This window comes from Sycon ciliatum, chromosome 12, assembly GCF_964019385.1.
Source record: "Sycon ciliatum chromosome 12, ocSycCili1.1, whole genome shotgun sequence".
Taxonomy (NCBI): domain Eukaryota; kingdom Metazoa; phylum Porifera; class Calcarea; order Leucosolenida; family Sycettidae; genus Sycon; species Sycon ciliatum.
Window position 1 is genome coordinate 13,526,100 of NC_088654.1, and position 21,331 is coordinate 13,547,430.

General features: G+C 46.8%; 1 protein-coding gene across 1 annotated transcript in view; it reads left to right on the plus strand.

The window, feature by feature from the left end:
* Window positions 1–21,331, plus strand: part of LOC135828885 (fibrillin-3-like) — a 136,572-nt gene that overhangs the window by 16,413 nt on the left and 98,828 nt on the right. The window contains exons 4-7 of the mRNA XM_065341315.1: window positions 14,064–14,135; window positions 16,566–16,637; window positions 18,193–18,267; window positions 20,709–20,780. Of these exons, the coding sequence (XP_065197387.1) occupies window positions 14,064–14,135; window positions 16,566–16,637; window positions 18,193–18,267; window positions 20,709–20,780 (291 nt within the window). The remainder of the gene's footprint in view (window positions 1–14,063; window positions 14,136–16,565; window positions 16,638–18,192; window positions 18,268–20,708; window positions 20,781–21,331) is intronic.

Genomic DNA, 21,331 nt, shown 5'->3' on the forward strand with positions numbered 1-21,331 from the left:
TCTCTCTCTATCTCTCTCTCTTTCTTTCTCTTTCTCTCTCTTTCTCTCTCTCTCTCTCTCTCCCTCTCTCTCTCTCTCTCTCTCTCTCTCTCTCTCTCTCTCTCTCTCTCTCTCTCTCTCTCTCTCTCTCTCTCTCTCTCTCTCTCTCTCTCTCTCTCTCTCTCTCTCTCTCTCTCTCTCTCTCTCTCTCTCTCTCTCTCTCTCTCTCTCTCTCTCTCTCTCTTACTAAGACTGTCAGGGACCTACGTGAGCTGAAGCTTGATACTTGAAGTCTTATTTGCCTTCTTTAATCTACTCTTTCTCATTTCTGTTGCATTTTCGCCTACTCTCATAAACCTATCATTCATAGTATACCCCCTTGGCTCGCCCAGTCCATGTTGATTCCCAGACCGGAATTGTCGGAGGCGTGCACCGCGCCTGACCAGAACAGCACTTGTAACAGCTACTACTTGTACTCCTTTGTTGTCTTTGTCAGTTGCAAACTAGCACCGGCGCTTTACACGCCACCAGCAAGAGGAGCAGCACCAGCACCAACTGGCACCGAAACTGCCCGCCGGTGCCCGTAATAGTGCTCTCCAATCATTCCCCTCTGCCATGATCTAAAAATGGAATAGTTTTTCCATCTGCTCAGTTATGTAACCTGCCCAAGTAGAAGGAATGCAGGCATTCAAGGAAGGCGCCTACAAGTCTCTCCCCAGTCGAGACTGGCAATCAGCCTCAGATGCAGTTTGAACCCTCCCTGAACTCTCTGCTTGCACCATGGCTCCCCCTTTTTACTCTATCACATGTGTCATCCTTTCATTTTTCACCCTCTATAGAAATGTACTCCCCTATACACAGTCCACACTAGGAATGAACTGTAAGTTCAAAGTTTAGATGGACGTCACTCCCTGTATAGAGTCCAGCCTTTTGGCTCCTCTATATAGAGTTTAAAGAAGAAGTTGGTACGACTTCTGTGATACTTGCGCAACTATGTGTTGCTGCCTACGTGGAAGCTTGCGCTATCCCTGCCGACTTTAATACTCACTTGACTGACTCACGGCTGCCAACCAGAGTACACAAGAAGTCCATCGAACCTTCCACTCTGCGGGCAAAACATCTCCAGGGTTACAAATATCACAGACACGCTCCTTTTCCGCGCGACAAACTCCTTGTGAAAAACAGATAGCGCATTAATAAGGTTCTGAGCAAACGCTGAGGACCGTTGGCCAAGCACAATGTTGCTGCCTCCAAACCATCTAATTCCCAAACCCGCGGCAGGGACAACAATGTGAAGAAGAGGTTGGTTCGACTTCTTCGAATTGTGTGTTGCTCCTTACTTATAGATAGGTCGCCGGGATCATGAGCTCTCGTGGATTTTCCAATGCACTCCAGAACTAAGATTGTTTTGGGTGCACTCTACCGGCCTGGCTATTGTGCAGAGACAGGTACTGTAAACCAGGAACGTCTAACGAGTCCCAAAGTCTAACGTTTTAACGACCAATTATTTTTCGTTATTTGAAAAAACGGTTATCGCAAGATATCTGTCTAAAGATGCACGTGCCGATGGGTGGCCAGCTAGCCATCGTTAAACTTTTTGAACGTTATCATGCCAAAATGCAAATACGTTAAACTGTTTGATCGTTAGACTTTCCGGTTTTACAGTACCAGCCTGGTGGACTACCTAGACAACCCGCTAGACAATGTCCGCCGTCTTGGCAGCAATGTGAAAATTGCAGGGGATCTCAACATGCATAATTCAGCCTTGTTGCAGAGTAGCTACACTACCCTAGCCGATGATGGCCTCGAGGAAGTCTGCGCACACATCACCTTATCCAACATGTCAACTAAGGGCAACAATGCTCTCGATCTTATCATCTCCGATTTCCCCCACCCCGTATGCACCACAGCCTATGCACCACTTGGACAACCAGATCATGCCATTGTCATTGGCGAGTTTCTCAAACAGCGTCCACACAGCTAATATCCTGCTGTTCGACCAGTTTGGAAATACGCCTTTGCTGACTGGCACCACATGAGAGGCTTCCTTCGAAACAAAGAAACAGTTTATACCATGCAAAGAGCTTGTGATACACCAATCCAACCCTGTATGGTGGACACTGGACTGTTCTAACGCCAATTATACCAGGAGCGGGCATGGAAGCTGTGGCGACGCGATATTCTCAACGATAACCGCAAAGGTTCAGTACTTCGCAACTGTTAACAATTAAGTAGAAACGTGCCATGCAGCACAATAAGCACACCCACGTGGAATTCGCAAACATCTCACTGCAGGTTCTCTCCGGGACAAAGAATGGTGGTCAACCACAAAGAGGGCAGCAGGCAAGGGACATTGCTCTGGCATTCCCCTGCTGACGAACAATGAATGACAAGAGTCCCACTCTTCTCCTGAGAAAGCCGAGTGCTTTGCAGCGCATTTCGCGAACAAGTGCAGGCTTGGCATTAACGACAGCTGTGCTGTTGACCTGCCTGACCTGCAACGACCTGCGTATGCCACGCTAAAGCACATTAACTTCCGCGCAGCAACTGTCAAACGGCCCTTGGAGAACGTGATGTATCAAAAGCAATTGAATCGGTTGGCATCTCTGCTGTTGTGCTCTAGATAGGCTCATCTGAACTTGGAGACCCTCTGAAAAAGCTCCACTGATTCTGTAATTGGTGCCAGCTGCCCGTATTTGTCCCTATATATACGGAAACTGAACTTTTGTCCGCAGTACGGATTTCAATCGAATTATCCCGAAAAAGCGAAAAAAAACCGGTGTCTTCGAAAGGAGGGAATATGACGCAGAAGACGCCCATCCACGTGCCATCGATGGATCTACATGCATCCAAAAATCGGATTGCACAGCGCATGCAGCCTGCAGTGCGCGCACTGTACAGGGTATGTACCCGTACATGCGCTGTACATGTCATTTGCATCATGCAGTGTACAAGTCATGTGCATGTTCATGCACAGTACATGTACATGTGCGTGATTGTTTTCTGATTTTGACAGCAAGTTACAAGAAAAAAATTCTACATCCTACCAACCCCTAGGCCCTAGAGTAAAGAGGGTCTGAACCTGGGGTTTTCCCAATACGGTTCAAATGGTCGCAAGACCAGGACTCTGGCAACCTGGTCATGGTTGTAGTCAGCTGCACACCATGCTGTGCAAACTACACATGCACACAAGTCACGGGGAGGTGAAGTACAATAAACTTGCTGATCTCGCTTTGCCGCTCCTGGCGATACTGGTGTCAAATGCGGACAGTGAGCGCATGTTCAGTTTGGTGCGATGATTCCGACGAATCTAGACGGATTTCAGGTCTCAGATCAGCACACAAACACTGTTAGCACTGATCCCAAGCCACTTCAACAAGAATGCAGCGTGCTGTGAAGAGACGAAGTTTGCGCAGTCACTTCGGACCCAAGCTAAGAAACATACAGGAGAGAAGAACAGGCGTGCTACGTGTTCAAGTAATGAGTGAATTGATTTGAATCAGTACATCATGATCAAGGAATAATTTAGTCTACAGAATAATTACATTACTATCAGAAATTTTAATTCGTACGTTTCACAATTGAACTCTGCGCCTGGAAAAGTTGGACAGTATCGATTTTTTCCCCAAATCACACTAATAATCAGTGAGAATGTTGACCTGAAAAAATACAGTACGGAAAGCACTGAAAATATTTGCAAAATGGCACTGGGAAATACGCATTGGGGTAGAGGGCACTTTGTACAACAAGAGTCTTCTTACACTGCTTCTAATCCGGTGTGCAACCCCCGGCATGGAAACTTGCCCATGATTGTAGTCCCTGTTTACAAGCGGTCCTCAAGGCGCCGTTTTCAGTTGTTCTTAATAGTTGCGGAGGTGGAACGGGCTATTCTAGAAGCGGATTTCTTCCATACTCATCACCTGCTCTTCGATATTCGTGGCAAAAAGATTGTAGATTGCCTCACGAACATATCAACTAATGCACACACCATGTTTACTGCTTCTCCTGTGCTTCATTTTGTTAACCTCCTTTATTCACCTCCTCCTGTCCATGAGTTTCCAACCACGTTTTCTGGCATTGCCCGTCCATTTTCGGCAGTACAAGAGAAATGCCACTCAGTTGTTCACCATATGACCACCAAGGGTCCACGCTCAAGTTCGCCGCCTCGCACCTGACAAGCTCCAGTCAGCCAAGGCGACGTTTCAACATAATAATAATTATGCTGGATCTCGGTATTATTCGTCCTTCGTGCAGCCCATGGTCTTCACAATTGAACATGGTCTGGCGATTGGCGGCCGTCCGGAGATTATCGCGCATTGAATAATGCCACTGTTCCGGACCGCTACTCCATTCCTCACCTGCAGGACTTCACAGGGCAACCTCATGGCTGCACAGTATTCTCTAAGTTGGACTTGGTGCCCGCTTACCATCAGATGACAACTACAACAGATGCCACTAAATCCTGACCAGATCCCGAAAACGGACGTCAGTCATCACGCCCATTGGACTGTGTTGAGTTTACCAGGATGTCACTTGGTCTGCGAAACGCCGCCCAGACATTTCAACGGTGTATGGACCAGGTGCTACGTGGGCTGCCATTCTGTTTCCACTACATTGACGACCTTCTCGTGGCTAGTACTGACATGAAGAGCCACATGGAACACCGTGCTGTCTTCCAGCGCCTCGCTGATCACAGAACTGAATTGTCATCCATCCCACGAAGAGTGAGTTCTCTGTATCCTTTCTAGATTTTCTAGGACATCATGTTAATCCTGTCGGTATTACCCCCTTAGATAGCAACATGTCCTCCATTCAATCTTATCCCGCTGCTACCCGTTCTTTGCGTCTTTTTCTTTTATTTGGTGAATTTCCATAATCGCTTCCTTCCTCACTCTGCTGTCATTCTCCAGCCATTTCATGCATTGCTGTCATCTCATCCTGCCCGCCCTAAATCAGTGCCACTGCCTTGGACCGATGATGCAATCACTACTTTCACGGACCTCAAAAGCTGGTCTGTCACATGCCACTCTCCTTGCTCATTCACATCCCTCTGCGCCTATTTGCCTCATGACCGATGCCTCTAATTATGGCATTTGCGGTGCACTTCAACAGTTTGTGGAAGACCAGTGGCACCCTCCGGCCCTTTTTTCTGGTAAGCTCACGTTTACCCAGCACCGGTACAGCACCTTAGGCCGACAACTCCTCGCCATGCACTCCGCTGTCAAGCATTTTCGTTGCTTGCTGGAAGGTCGCTCCTTTTTCATAGCTGGGGGAACAATGGCGGATTCGCTTTGAGCCAACAAAGTCGCAGCTGCTGCATATTGACCACCACCACAGCACCTGACCACTCTCCGACCTAACATTCGGAGCCCTTGATATTCTCTTCGGGGATGAAAGCTCCTGGGACTGACGTTCGACAGCAAACTCATCTTCAGACGCCATCTTCGCAATGTTTCTCTTCGTGCAGTAGCCCGGCTCGGATTTCTACGTCGAGCATCAAGTTTCCTTGGTCGTGAAGAACGCTTGACAACGTACAGAGGCTTCGTACGCCCTGTACTCGAATACGCGATATGTGATATGGATGGGCGCAGCCGGCTCTCATTTGCAAAGTCTCAACCCAGTGCAGCGGCAGACCCTTGCTATCATTGGTCCTGACGCCTTGCTGCAGAGCCTAGCTGCCCCCCCCCCCCCCGCCAAGTGCAGGCTATAATGTACATGTGCAAGCTGATGTGCCTTCAAGATCATCCAGACCTCTCTGCGCTAGTGCCATCTCGCCAGGAAGCTAGCCTCGTCTCACGGACAAGATCGCAGGTCCGTGTCCGCCATCAGCTTCAGCTACAAACAGTGCTCCTCCCTACGGCCCCCAACTTTCTCTAGCGTTCGTTCCCATGTGGTGTAGTGGATGAATGGAACATGCTGCCGTAAGACATGTTTCCGTAACCGATGCCCCAGTTGAAGTCTCTCCAATCTTTCAAGACGAAGGTCCATCGCAACTCGCGTCAAAATAATTGGCACTTTCCCCTGCCGTGATTAGTGCTGCACCGACCTTGTTTTGTGTGGAAGTATATTATTTTAACGAAAGGAATAGAATGGGATACGGGATTCTTATATTTATACTTCAAGTATTAAAAAAATAATTGAGAGGCCTTGAATCGTTTTTTATCAAAGTCTAAATATTTGCCGGGTTGGAAGGTGGGAATCAAATTGGTTCTGGGCTACGGATTCCCTGTGAGGCTATGTCACCCGTCAATGAGCAACTACTCTCGTCCATTATCTCTTCTTTGTTTTATTTTATTTTGTATTTCTCGTGGCTCTCTCTCTCTTTTTCTATTTCTCACTTGATCTCCCTCCCTCCCTAGCTGAATTCCTATCGATGCCTGGTGGTAGGCTATGATTTCGGGACCTCCGGTTGTCTCATCGCCTCTAGTCCCCTTTATCTGGTTTTGCAGTGTAATTTCAGCCGTCCTCTTTCTCTGATTATTGGTAAGGCTGTGTTTGTTAGTAAAGAAAGAAAAAAGAAAAATAGGCTAGGCCACCGTCTGCAACAACAACAACTCAGCAGAAACATGATCAGCAGGGAGGTGAGCTGTGAATGTACTGGGAGCCACACGAAGGTAGAGATATCAGCGAACACACTGCGCACGGGGTTTGCGCAGTTTTCAGCGCTACCATACCGATGTACGTACTGGCGGGGACAAAAAATTGAAGCAAATATAATGGCGACTGGTTGAACGCGGACCTGCATTTGAATAATTTGAAAGCACATTTTTCAATTATTATTTTAGAGACAACGATCAGGTCAGAGAACTCACCTTATTCCTCCACAGGCAGTTCATTCGTGTCCGTTCTAGCTTCCCTGATTAGCTGTAGAAGGTGCTTGCCCAACTCTTCCCATGTAAACGCTTTGCCGCCGGACGACCACTGACACAATATCTTGTCACCTTGCTGTTGCAACACGACACGTCTGAAACGAACTTGTTTTTTCAAAGCAGCCAGCTTTGCTGCCGCTGTTGGAAGGAGCGCAAGCTTTTCCGCTACAGTATCTGGAGTGCTCCATAGTCCAGTGAGTGCAATGCTGTCCACCAGCTGTTGCTTCTCTTGAAGAGTATGCGCTTCCTTCTGCTGTCGCTGCCTCTCCTTCTCTATCATTCTTTCCCGCTGGAAATCTCGAATGGCCTGGCTGCGTTGCTGGTACATCTGTCGGTGGTGCTGGGCTCCTGCTAGAGCGCTCTTGAACAGCTCTCTTCGCCTCAGCGAGGATTGGCTTCGGAGCCATTCCCCGGTTCGGTTGCAGCAGAATAATACGATGCCTTCGATGGCGATGGTGGACGCGTTTGGTTTTTCACGTTGCAACCGGTCCAGGAGAGCAAAAGCTCGCTCGCTGGCCACATTTGTTGTACGGACACTCGCTGTTGTGGATTGCTGCTGTGCTGACATGTTGCTGAACTTGCCACCCAGCAAATGGTCAGCCAGCAGCTTCGTGGAGTAGTTTGCGAATGCCGACACAAACAGTTCTAGAATGACCTGTGTGGACGCATCCGTGTCGTTGCTGCAAAACAGCTCCTGGTGGACTTCGTCAACGATAATGTGTGCATTGGAAAACATCCTGGCCGAACCATCCAGTAAAGCGGAGCAATCTGACTTAAGCTCACTGAAGGCTGTGCACAGTTCTTGATACACGATGCTCATGTCGGCAATAGAGATGCTTGGCTGCTCTAGCTTCCTCCAAAGCGGCCCAGTTATCATCTTGCCCACTATGCCGAGTGCCCTGCATGCTGCAACATAGCCATGAACTTTAATGTCTGCCAAAACAGCCCGGTGCAATCGGTTTGGAGTGCCAAACGCCTCTTCGTAAAACCGCTGGATGTGGTCTCGCAGTGTGTAGATGCCTGCAGCATTGTAAAATACAATGTTAAATCTATTGCCGACGAACCTTGCAAGTGGGATTGACTCTACGCCTTTGGACTGGAGATAGCTCTTGAATTGCTGATGACTCCCAGACTGTTCGTTGCAGTGGGCTTCGAGTGCCTTACATGCTGTCCTAATCAGCCGAACACTCCCGGCCTCTCCAGTGTTCTCGAACCCATGGCTCGTAGCGCCCACTGCTGAAGTACCGAAATGGGTTTTCTCCCACACACGCAAGACTTCCTGTGCCTGTTCTGCAAGGCCGACAATATAGTGCAGGCCACAGTAGAATGTATTGATGGACAGCATCGTATTCCTGACTGGTTCCGGGAGATCTACCCAGCCTGCCACCACCTCGGGCAGGATAGTACCACGGTAAGTCTCCAGAAATTTATTGACGCTCTTCTCAACACTACTTCTATCTGTCATTGTGCTGGTTATGTTAGCGATCAGCTTCCTGGCCACAGGAGTGTATTGTATTGTATTGTATTGTATTTATTTAAAAGGATTCTCCAAAAGCAAATGGATGCTTATCACGGAAGTCTCCCACATAAATATCGCAAGAAAAATGGGGAAATGGGGGAGAGGAGATTGGAAGATGAAGCATGGGAAGAAGGGAAACAAGTACTTAACCTTTTGCGTCCTGGTGCTAAATCCCCTGATTCCTGCCACCGGCCGCCCTGCCATACGCAATAGTCCCAGTATGCATTTGAAAATTATCTAATTTCACTCACCAGTTTCGTAATTATTTCCTTTTGGAAAGCTACAGATGTCCTCTCTCTGAATATCGCGACTAGACACCCGGTAGGAGCAACAGAATCGCCTTCAAGCCTGTTGAGAGCTGCCCTATTGCGCCTGAGCGAGATTCTGTACCCACCTCCGCAAATTTTAACGTTTCTCAATTTTTACTCAACGTAGAACGATGATTTAAAGTCCTGCAGATTCATGAAGCTCAAGCGATTCATTTGATCTCTACTTCGCATGCGCTGTGCAACGATGAGTCACTGGGAAAGTCCCCGTTTGAGGCACGCCGACGCACTTTGAAGCGCTCTGCGTACAAATTTTCGAAACAATTTCAAGCGTATCCGTGTTTCGTTCTTCGATACTCAGTGATTCCGTACCGCGCTATATCAAACGACATACCACTGGAAAGCTTATTCTCTCACCTTTCCAATGAGCCATCATTCGCGACGATCGGAGAAAGGACAATGGAGTTACGACAATTTGAACAGTGATGTATATGCACTGTACAAGTATGCGCTTTTACTTGACGCACATATGCGGCATCAGGAAATCAGGGTATGACGTTTTGACGCACATGTGCGGCATCAGTCCGGAAAGGGTTAAATATCGAGGTATAAAAGCAGGAAAGAAATCGACGAGGGAAGAAATCACCTCAGCAGATAATAGCGGGACATTTAGATGAAAAAAACCCAGCAAGGATTAATTTCAAGGAAAAAAAAATTTCTCAAACGGAAAAGTTCGGAATTCCAGTCAGAGAATATCTATGCTGTGAGTAATGAGCCTTTAGAGCAATGCGAAAATTGACAGAGGACTGAACGCAGCGGATGTGTTCTGGAAGTTTGTTCCATTCCACAGATAAACTGAAGAGAGGGGAGTTAAGGAAATGGGCGCCAGAACGAGGTAAAACTATAGAGGACGGGTGACGACAACTAAGGGATACATTGAATTTGAAACGAATTAGCAAAGACGGAAACTGGTAAAAGACATGATGAAAATACAGCAAGGACAGAATCTGACGACGCCACTTCAGGGATGACCAGTCACAAGTACGATTAAGAATCTGCTTCGGGGTTTCCCACTCAGGAGGGTGCCGGGTCTTACAAAGCAGATATGAACGAGCAGCAACGGCTTGCAGTCGGTCTAACGTAAGCGAATCTGAATGGGATACGGCGAATGACCAGACAGGGACTGCGTATTCTAACAGTGGTCGTACGTAACACTTGTAGAGCAAATTCACGGTTGAAGCAGAAAGGAAATGGGCCATATGGCGCAACAGAAAAACACGACTGCGAAACTTATGGGTGATAGATTTTATATGGTCAGAAAAATTTATGGAAGGAGTGATAGTCACGCCGAGATGACAGTGGCTATCACCTTTCTGAATAGGCACACCGTTCATTGTCAAGGGGGATGACGGGCCGGGGGCTAATGCATATTTTTGAAAGGGTAGGTGGACGCATTTACTGGTGTTAAACGTCATGGCAGTAGCTGATGACCATTGACAACACTTATCAATGTCAGTCTGGAGCAATGCATGATGGATAGGAAGTGAGGTGTTTGCTGGAGAAACAAGAATTAAATTAGAGTCATCAGCAAAAAGGGATAGGGTACTAGAAGCAGGGGCATCAGGGAAAGAGTTGATGCACAGGTTAAAAAGAAGCGGGCCGAGATGGGAGATCCGGAGTTATTGCATGCCTGTTCAACATCGGATAGCATGGTCAGAATAGCGTCAAAGCTATGCTCAGCACTTCCAGATTTCACGGGAGTTAGGCCGATACTCAGTATATTGCTCGGGGTTGCCAATTGCGCAGTGTAATACTTCGCTCCTTGCTTGGATGTACCATCACGATGCATTGTAAAAAAATTTCTTTGGCCATCTCTTCTCCGATTTGTGTTAGAACAAGTCGCTTCGATTAGGCCAGAAAGTCACAAAGTTTGGCAGGACTTGGCAGTCGGTCAACTGCGTAATCGGTAAGTGTTTCCAACACACACTGGATAACACGGGACACATGGTTTACACCAATATTATGCGACAGTAGCTGAATACAACAGAGGCGAACTTCTTCTGTGTAGCGTGGTGGCCTGCCTTCTAGTGTCTTTATTTTCTTTTTGTGATGTTCAACTTGCTCTTGGACTAGCTGACCTGACTGGTCCCTTTGCGTTGGCTGTTGTCCCTTGTTAGCGCTAGACACTTTTTTCTGGAGCTTGACAACTGTCTGCTTGGCTGCATTGTAGTTTCGCCTGAAGAGAACTTTCTGATGACATTCTGCTTGCTTGCTAACAATTGCAGCGGAGAGGTGTCTTTTGATAGTAACCAGTTCGCCTTGTAGACATGCAATGGACTCTACATTCTTCTTGTTCTGCTTCATTAGGTGATCAATGGTTTGCTTCAGCTCCCCTAGCTGCTTGTTTGTTTTCGTTAGATGTCTGGACACTTTCTTCTAACTTTTTTGCGACCTCTCTAGTGCAACTCGTTTCTTATGCATTTCTCAACTTCTCTCTGTGACTTCTTTCTTCAGGTGATCCAGTTCTTTCAGGGCTTTGTCGATTGCATCTTCGGCGGTTATGTCCACATTCTGACACTTGTACCACCCCTGCATCGCATGTGGGAAGTGGAAGACGAAAAATGACACTCTTTAGTCTGATTGTATTTCTGTGTGTATGTGTAATTTGGTGGTTGTATTCCAATGTATTCCACTTATCTGGTCATGCATACCTGCTCAAATTTGAATCCGTCTGGTAGAAATGGCTCCAGGTCGGTGCGTGCTGGTGCCTTTCGCAAACAATCTTGGCATACCTTCTTGCCTTGGCCTGAACCTGCAACGGCACAGTCATGCCCAAGTGTGTCTTTTAGTGTTGTATTATCTTAGTCTCTTGTGCTTAATTCTGGTCTTACCTGGTATTTTCCTGATAACCTGCAAAAGCTTTGCAGGGCAAACCTGCAGCGGGCTACTATCAGTACTGCACCAGTGCTTGTGATACTTATTACAGCATACTGCTGTGAACAGACCCCCATTGTTTCGATTCTGATGATGTCCGACTACTGTGTACCTCACTTTGGGCATCCTCTGCCAGCAATTACACTAACGAACTTATACAAAACACACAGTATTAAAAATCGGTGAAGGACGACAGGCCCATGTTCATCGATCGTCCAAGCTTCTTCATCTTCCTGAGTTCTTCTTGAACGATCGACCTTGTGAACTTTTGACCTCTGTGACCTTGGATTGCTTCCGTCAATTTTTTTCTTGCTTGGCACATGGATAGATCCATGGGTGAGGTACCAGTTCACCAAAAATTAGAAGATTTCTCCGGTGGGAACGTTGTAAAAAATCGCCTTCAATTCACCCATGCTCCTTGGGCACCAAAGGACAAATTTGAAAATTCGTCTGAAGAAAGTCCTGGGGCTAGGCTCATCTGTAGTTGATCGCGTGGCTGTTACCGTAGGCATGTCACTCTCTACCCACGAATCCTTCACCAGCAGCGAATATACGAAGCAATCAACGAAACGGCAGATCCTGAGCGCAAGGTTACGACTTCAGCCGCCATTCTCCTTTTTCTCCACCAAGACTCCTTCCAGTTTCCCGGCAAAAATATTCATTTTCTGACTTGGACTTTTCTGGCCGCGCGCGTGGCATGCTGACATGTACAAAATTCGATTACATCATAACTGCGCAAACCCTCTGCGCAGTGTGTTCGCTGATATCCCTAACGAAGGCACATGACCCTGTTACGTAACAATGCAAAGCTCAAGTGGCAGCGGAGGTTTGCCATCACTTTTCTGTAGGGTTCAGTGGTCTTTTCAGCTAGCAGACTAGCAATTCTCTTGTAGAATTCAGTGGCGCATCTGCTAATGCCCCCAGTGGTGGACATGACGGCTGGAATGAAGGAGGCATGTTCGATAGTGCGCAAGCACTGCTCATATGCGCTCTTCTTCTCCCGCTCATATTTGACATAGCAAGTGGCAATCGAGTTGGAGCGATTGGTGGACGCATGTGGGCTAAACACCCGAACATCAACAAAGGTGCGACCAAATCGCCCATCCCAAATGCCATTTGCTGCCACATCTAGCAAGGCTTGGTCATCGGTGTTGGCAGACCGGTAACGTAGATGTTTCCCTGTCAGCGGTTCAAGGTGGGGCTCCACAACAACTTTCTAGGCTACCTGCTTCATTGCCCTGGCGCCCCCCCCCCCCCCGTGGAACACGATAATGCATGCGCCAAAGAAAATTCCTTCCCGCATTGACAGGTTGTCGGAATACGGAGAGGCAGCCAGTTGTACCGCAGACACACAGCGTCACGAAACTCTCCTTTCGTGAGCCTGAGGCGGTGACAGCGAACATGACTGCAGGTGCGCCAACTGGAGGTTACTTTTTCCGCTTCCAAATCCAGGGTTCTCTGCATTTCAGGCAACACCAAATTAGTCGAGGAGCAAAGCATCAGCTTGAGCGCTATCCCTGGTATCACATCTGGCCTGCGCCTTTGCCTGCCAGACGCACGCAATGGTATTGCCCAGCTCAACGTCCTGTTGTAGAATTCACTCGGCCAACGCACGAGAGACCCGAAACAACAGCTCGTGTGGTTGGGTAACTGACGATGGAGGTGTCAGGCCAAGACCGCCGAAGCGACATAGTAGGGCGATCATTGCCCTCTCCGTGTCGTTAACGTGACGGCCAAGGAGAGCAGGAACAAGGCAATCAGTGGCTGCATCGTCGAGCGGTGTCAGTTGCTCAACGAGATCGGGCATGGTGCAGCAAAGGAAGGTCCACTAGCTCTGGAGGCTTGGGGTGAAGGCAGAGTGCGCTACCTTTAGCTGCGAGGTAGCTATCTCCCCCAATCTCTTGATCTGTTGTGCCCAAGTGGCGTACGCCCTGTTGAAGACGGTGAATCCGATCGCGGCACCCAGATAGCGATATCCGTTGGTGTTGATGGTGACACCCTTGCCGTCAAAGATCTGGACTGCATCTGCACTGAAGTACGGTTTCACGCTGAGGACGGGTTTTTCGGCATTCGGGTTGTACCCACAGCTGGTTCCCTTGTCGACCAGGAGAATTCCACCATTGGGGAAGTTTGACCCGCACCCAAGCCGTCGGCAAACAAGGATTGGGTAGCTCCGTCGCCAGCCACAGCCGTTATCGGGATTCTAGAAGTGGACCTTTGGCTACTTCAGTATTTGAACCAGGTCAACTGTATTCATGTAAACGCTCACCTATTTTTTCTATCGCACAGACTTTCAAACCGGCCCGAACTCAACCTGGGTTAAAAACTCTCATGTAAACGCAGTCTTGCTGCACTTGACAGCCTTGATGAAATTCCCGCCCCAAAGCCGAACACTCGGCTGGGAAGTGACATGGTGTGGGGACCAGATCAACAGCACTCTACGGTATTACTTTGGAACGCATTTTTTATCAGGATGCACTGTTCTTGATTCTGCAGGGACTTGCGGAACAACAGGATATCCTTTGTCCCCGTAGATCTCTTGGCCAAGAATATCCTTCTCGAAGAATTGTAAGTTTAATGTTGAAATATTTTACAACATTTGTGCAAATTGACATCGCGATATAATATCCTGATTTTCGCTGGCCAGTTGTAAAGTTCTTGAGGTGAATAATGTTAGCAGTGAACTCGGTTGTATCCTCGATTGCTGTCCACGCTCTCGCAGTCTCTAACTCCGTGGCTCTCTGTCAATCTCTCCCTATCACTATCTCTCTATGGTAGGCTCTCCTCTTCTTCTCTCTCTCAGTCTCGCTCTCTCGCTCTCTCTCTCTCTCTCTCTCTCTCTCTCTCACACACCCTTCACATTAATTTTATTGAACACCAAAACCACCAGGTGGGGTCAACGGACCCCAATCGCACTTTCAGGAAAGGATAATTTTGCATACAAAGTCAAAATCCAACAATATCATTTGGCGTTTCCTATGTTTGCCTAGCAGTACAGGTAGCAAAATCCCAGGTGAAAAATCCGTTTCGTTTTTGTGAAATGGTCCGAGTGTACGTAGAACTACCGGCCGGGATCAATTGACCATACATAATACCGGCGCATATATTGAGAGCCTACAGTCCATTTCAAAACAGCAGACGCATGTTATTTTGAAATATATAAAAGTTGGCTGGAGCTTTTCAAGAATTTCTTTCGGAATATTGCTCAGTTCCTTCCCCCAATTACTCTGATATAGATTTTTGAGCAATCGGATATCAAACGCCCAATTTCGAAATTTTATGCACAAAGTGGTCACAGATTTTATCTGGTAAGACTGGTATAGATGCTGGCCTAACGGTTTTTTGAAATCACGCGTCTATATTTTTGAAACGCACTGTAGAGGGTATTTATCAGGGATCACCCAAGCAGTAGTCAGCAATGAAACTATGAGAGGAAATTGATCTCAAAGTGACTGATACATACAAGAGTGTGCAATAGTCTCATGAAATCTATCAAAATTTGACGAGTTCGATTGTAGAGAAATGAACAAAGAAACACGCTACTGACTGTGTTGTCAGGAATCACCCAAGCAGCGGTCCAAAAAGAGACTATCAGTGGCAAATCATCTCAAAGTCACTACAAGATGCAAGAGTATCAAAAGTCAACCTCAGGAACGTTATCAAAATCTGCCGTGCTGGATCGCAGAGAAACGAACGAATAAAAATATCAAAAAAACAAATGAGCAACGATCTTTTTATCAGCAGAAAAGCTTCTCAGCAACTGTCAAACAATTCCCACTCTGGTTGGTGTTATGCAATCCTTCTTGCACAAAAACACATTTAAGTTATAGGCAGCCATTACCGCCAAGCAATTGACCTGAATTGTTACTACATAGCTTTCAAGTGACCGCGATGCGTCGCATGCTCTCAGGCAAGGTGGTCATAAAGGTTTAGGTTTGTTTGCAGCATTTATCAAACTAAGAATGCTATGCTAAATGTCTCCAGTAACCCCAGGGGAATGGATGTACAGAATACAAGTGAAAGCTCGGCATCGATCGCGAAGACCGAATGTGCCATCCTTACTCGACAACACAGCCGAGGGAGTCGGCCATAATGATCTTGCTGGGCCATAATGCCCTTGGTGGGCCATAATGCCCTTGCTGGGCCATAATGCCCTTGGTGGGCCATAATGCCCTTGGTGGGCCATAATGCCCTTGCTGGGTCATAATGCCCTTGCTAGGCCATAATGCCTTTGGTGGGCCATAATGCCCTTACTGGGCCATAATGCCCTTGGTGGGCCATAATGCCCTTGCTGGGCCATAATGCCCTTGGTGGACCAGAATGCCCTTGCTGGTGCATAATGCTCTTGGTGGGCCATAATGCCCTTGCTGGGCCATAATGCCCTTGGTGGGCCATAATGCCCTTGGTGTGGGTCAAAATCTTTGTAAATTCTAGTTTCGATTTTGTGAAACAGCATTGGTTGGGTACACGTCCGTTGCCTCGACTGTATTGCTATGTCAAGTGCCACACATGGAGCTGTTACATCAGCGCTTGTAAATTGACCATACTCAGGACAATCATTTGTGGCGTCGAGGGTTAATGAACCTCATCTTCTTGGATGCTGGTGTCGCTAAACGCTGCTGGCCCATTAACTCTTATTCGTTGAGGCTATGATGCCATGGCTTGATGGAGTTGCCGTCATGTAGAACTACACTGTGTCATTGCTCGTTTGTAGACTAATAAATCATCTCAATTTTCGACCACCTTTGAGGGGTATGGAGTTTCAAGGTTCTCTTCAGAAATTGTTTTGGAGTGCCTTAATAGTCGATGTACACACGAACGGAGAACTACCTTTAAGATTGGAGGGAAATCGGAGGGGCCGACTTACACACATTGCCTGGTTTTCTCGGACATCATCATAATTAGTTTTCATGTATTGACCACTTTCACATATCATGCACGATTCACATCTTTACCCTTGTAATACTCACGAAAGGTTCCATATTCTGTTTCTAACAGGTATTTGGCCAGTAATCCCATTGCCAGTATTGAACAACCTTTGTTTTCAAATCTCCCCCTTCTTCGAATTCTGTAAGTATCCCACCCAGGCATGTTGTTGTTGTAGAAGTTTATTTAACGTCGCACCACAAACAGGCGATTTCGCCTCCTTTGATACATGTGGACGACAGTGTTGCCCTGCTGAATTTGGTAATCCTGTTACATTGACACTATTTTATCTGCTTTGGAAAAGAATTGTGCTGAAAGAATAGTCTAACCCGCAGTTAATTTCGGTGTGTTTAGGAATGAGCCATTTCTAATGCTAATTCCTGTTAGCAGACAATTATAGCGAACTGGACTGTTGAAGTTAGTGTGTGCAAGAAGCAAGGCGAACCACCACACTCTACATCTTAGTACAGTCTACTGCCTCCCTCCAAGAGCCCCCCAACAGTCTTGAAGAGTGGGGCCGCAAGTGGCGTATCTGCTTTGAGCCAGCCAAGACACAGCGCATGACTCTACATCGCAAGCACGTTCCTCCCTACACTCCACCAGTCACCTTAGAAGTGAAGCACTATAGGAAACAGATACCCTGTAGCTGCTAGAAGTCATGCTCGGTCCTGCTCTCTCCTACAGAACGCACACTCGCAGTGTTGCATTGCGTGCCTCCCAAAGGCTGGGTTTCTAACGAAAGGCAGCACCTATCCTGGATGACCATGGTCGAGCGGCAGTCTACAAAGGATTCGTGCGACCCCTGCTTGAATATGCCCCACTGGCCTAGTTGGGCGCAGCCGCAACTAACATGGCCCAGCTGGATAAGGTTCAGCAACGTGCTCTACATTTCCTGGTACCTGGAACCATTCCCCAAAGTCTTCAGCTTCGGCGGATGGTAGCAGCCCTATACTTGTACAAGCTGCACTACATTCCGGGGCCTCCCCAGGTAAAGGCCATCCTGCCACCAACCAAACCCCTGCCGTAGCTAGCATGTGCACACGGCAAAAACGTCAGACGCATCAGCTGAAGTGGACACGATCTCCTTCTTTGCCATCCCACCCTGGAAAAACCTGCCTGCGGACCTCTTCCTTCACGAACCTCGTTCAAAACGCCTTCAAATCTTCAAAGTCAACGTATGTAAGGATCTAATCCGAAAGAGATGGCTGTGGTCTACACAGTACCTGTGACGATGATATTAAGGCCCCTTTTATAGTTACCTTTCTACTAGTACTTGCTTGTTATGATTATTGTTTTCTTTTTTCGTTTTCCCTTCTGGTTTAGTTATTACACGTATTTATATTATTTGGTGCAATACTAGCGCCCCTTTCTCGCACCAAATTATTATTTTTGCTACTTGACCAATCACCACCCTGGCCCCCCTTTTTTCGATGCCAGGTTGCAAACGCTAACACTGAGAGCCCTGGTCGGTCGAATTGCTCCCTGTACATCGGCACGTCGTACCTACATCCCCTGTGTCTTGTTTTGTGTTTGTCTCCACATGTCTCTTTGTAGGGCTGTGTTCCCAAAGAAAAATTTAAAAAAACCACACTGGGTGAAAAAACGGTCCCACTAATGGACAAAGAGATTGAAATAGTTGCACTTAAAAACCATTAACGTGTCACCTCATTTGCTGTGTTTTGTTTTCCTTTTTCAACAGTGATCTTAACGGTTTGCACCATGACCTCGTCATTAGTTGGCACGTGTTCGATAACTTGACAACCCTCTATCGACTGTAAGGACTAACGATAGTTTGTGATCAAATCAACTTTTTAACAGAAGTGCCAAGAGATAATCGAAGTCCAAACCTGCCTTAACTTTCCGCCAAGCGGTCACAGGCAGATCAGCAAACAAATGCTTTGTAAAAGACGACCTGAAATCGGGACAAAAATTTGGAAAGTGTCGGTGCATGTTACGTGATCGAGTTCACCAACTAGACTAAATTTGGATCTTTCCGACTTGCAAGGTATAGTACGAAACTGACCGTGAGGGCTGAGATAATCCACGCCGTGCAAATCGGCTTGTGTACCGCTCGGTAAAGCTAACCAACGGTCTTCCAACATATTGCACGCTTCAACTTGGAAGGGTCATGGATATTAGTGGTAATTCCAAAGAGGGTAAGGTAAGTGTGATAAAGCCGAACATAAGCTACATTCCCAGGCTCAATCAACGAAAACGAAAACGAACTTTAGAGGTTTCGTATTATTTTCGAGAAAAAGATCGGTTTGTGATGTTCATCGATTTTGGGATCGCGCTGAAAACAGCGCGGCGAGTTCTTCACTTCTTGAACGCCTTGCTTGAAGTAATTTGAGTTGGCGTTGAAGTGGTGTCGAGTGTCGACTCGAGTGTTCCTTGATCTTGTTGCTATGGCTGCGGACGCCGAGCACGCGTGGCAGTCATTGTGTACAGCTAGCTAGAGCCTGGTGAGGAGTTGATACTGAAGTTCAGAGTGAGGGTGAGACGTTCTTTGGTTCTGACATCCATGTCGACAGCGAGACAGAATCGCAGCCTTCATCTCCTGCTACGATGCGGCTCAAGGTGGCCAATGACTAGTCAGAGACGGAAGCTGAGGAGTCGTCATCTGAGATAAATTCTGAGTCTGGGGCTAGTTACTGCGGCCACGTCGTGTCTTCAGCTGCGGAGGAAGAAATGGAGGATGAGATTGCGGAATGACACTACGCAGAATGCAGTAGAGAATATGTCGATCATGTCTCCGCACCATTCAGCCATTCTAGCTGCCTATCGCACTATTTTAAAAGTACTCAAGCTGCTCACCCACCTTAGAATGCTGAATATTCATTGTACACATACGTCGTATACATACATTGCACCAAGAGTAGATAAACAAGAGTGTGCAACTCGCGGATGGGTAGGCCCACGAATTTTGTGTTGACTTTATCTTTTCGACTACGCACGCGCTGCGAGTCTTTCGGAAAGTTTTCCCTCGTGCAGCTTGGCCGGCTTTACACTAAAAGGTCGTTGCCCAGCACGTGCTCTCACTCTGCTCTGCGTCAAAATGCGCGTTCTTCAGAAAAAAAGGTGACGTGAACACAAAATTCCGCCGTGGGAGGGGGTATCTGCAGATTATGCCGGAGAGATCCGGAGTTGCACACACTTGTTTGTCTACTGTTGATTGCACCTATTTGCTGTCATATTGTATATTGGTGTTAATACCACATTCCAAATTCACCCACATACAATTGGCTATCTACATAAGTGGTAAATATTGCTGAATATTCACCGCTTATATTCACCTTTTTTTCTATGATTACTGTAAAGAGAGCAGTACTCGGTGCTCCGCTTGATTCCTCTTCAGTCAGCGCACCGGAGCTGTCGAGTGCCCTAGAAAATCTCTTCGCTAACTTCCGTAAATAGGACTTTTTTGAGTACAAACGAAATTACTTGCTTGCCATTGCCGCTGGATCCGCATGTGACCAGGTGCTGACAAGTCATCAACGAACAGTGAGCATCTTCACAAACGGAGCGTTCAAGCGAGCAAACAAGGTTTTGGCCGCTCAAAATATCAATGGCCCGATGATTTCGGATCAAGCCGCAAGCCAGGAATTTCGTTTTTCCTCAGAACAGCTCTGTTCAGGGACGTTAGCGTCGAATTTTCCCAGAGCACTCAACAGCTCCGAAGCGCTGCCTGAAAAGAACAGAAGTGAGGGTAGAATCGCTTGGCTCGCTGTTTATAAACCGACTTCCAAATTGGCGCGATGATCGCGGATTGGTCAAATCTTCGCATAGAAACGGACGATGATTGGCTCCCGTCAAGCACGAGTGTGTTCTCCGTGGTGATTGGCGCGATCGTGTTCTCCACCATAATTCTAATATGGAAAAAAGTATTCTTTCTAGACCAAAGAGTGGTATATTGGAAAAATAGAGATAGAAGTATTCACGATACTTCTCCAGACGTTTCGTTGTTCTTAACAACATCGTCAGTGGAGAAACGTCTGGAGAAGTATCGTGAATATTCTATCTTTATTTTCAAATATACCTCTCTTTGTTCTAGAAAGAATTCTTTTTAGATATAACAATGAGAGTGGATAATCAACGGCTTGTCCACTAACTCTTTTTCATAGTTCTAATGATCGCAAATGAGCGTAACTCACTGAATCGAGACCCATTCTTGAACGTTTACTTGAAAAGTATGTGTATTTTCGTTTCCATTGACAGTGGCTTGGCTTCTAATCAAATTACCTCCATCCCGATAGATGTTTCCCTAGCAACCGGTCAGCTAGAAGAACTGTAAGTCTACCCGAATTACATGCTGGCTTGGCACAATAAAGGGACTGTTAACCTTAATTTGGCCGTCACAAGAATTGAGAAAGTTCTTGCAGTCTTTTTATTTTGTTTCCGCTTTTATTGGACCAATTAAGCATGTTCATAAGTTTGAACTGAATATGTAAACACGTTAGGGAAATATTTATATGTTCCTAAAAAAAGAACATTGGCAGAATCGGGTACCAATATTACCCTGGTTTTTATGAAGGGAAGATGCAATAATTATGATTATAACGAATTATGTTGTCTTCAAAGTGTTTGCGGAACAATGCAAACATGAACAAGCAGTAATGGAGAAGAAATAATATGTAATGGTCGTCAAGGAGTGTCCAGAAATGTTTCTTAGGGTTTTCGTCTGCTACCGTTCGCGTCTCACATACGCCGTGGCATTCGATCCACGGTCGAAATGCAGTCGAACTCCACACTTAGAACAGTAGCATATCGTGGTTCGTCTGCACCATTTACAAGGACATTGTTTTGTCCACATTCTGTGTTATCAACGCCCTTATATTGCA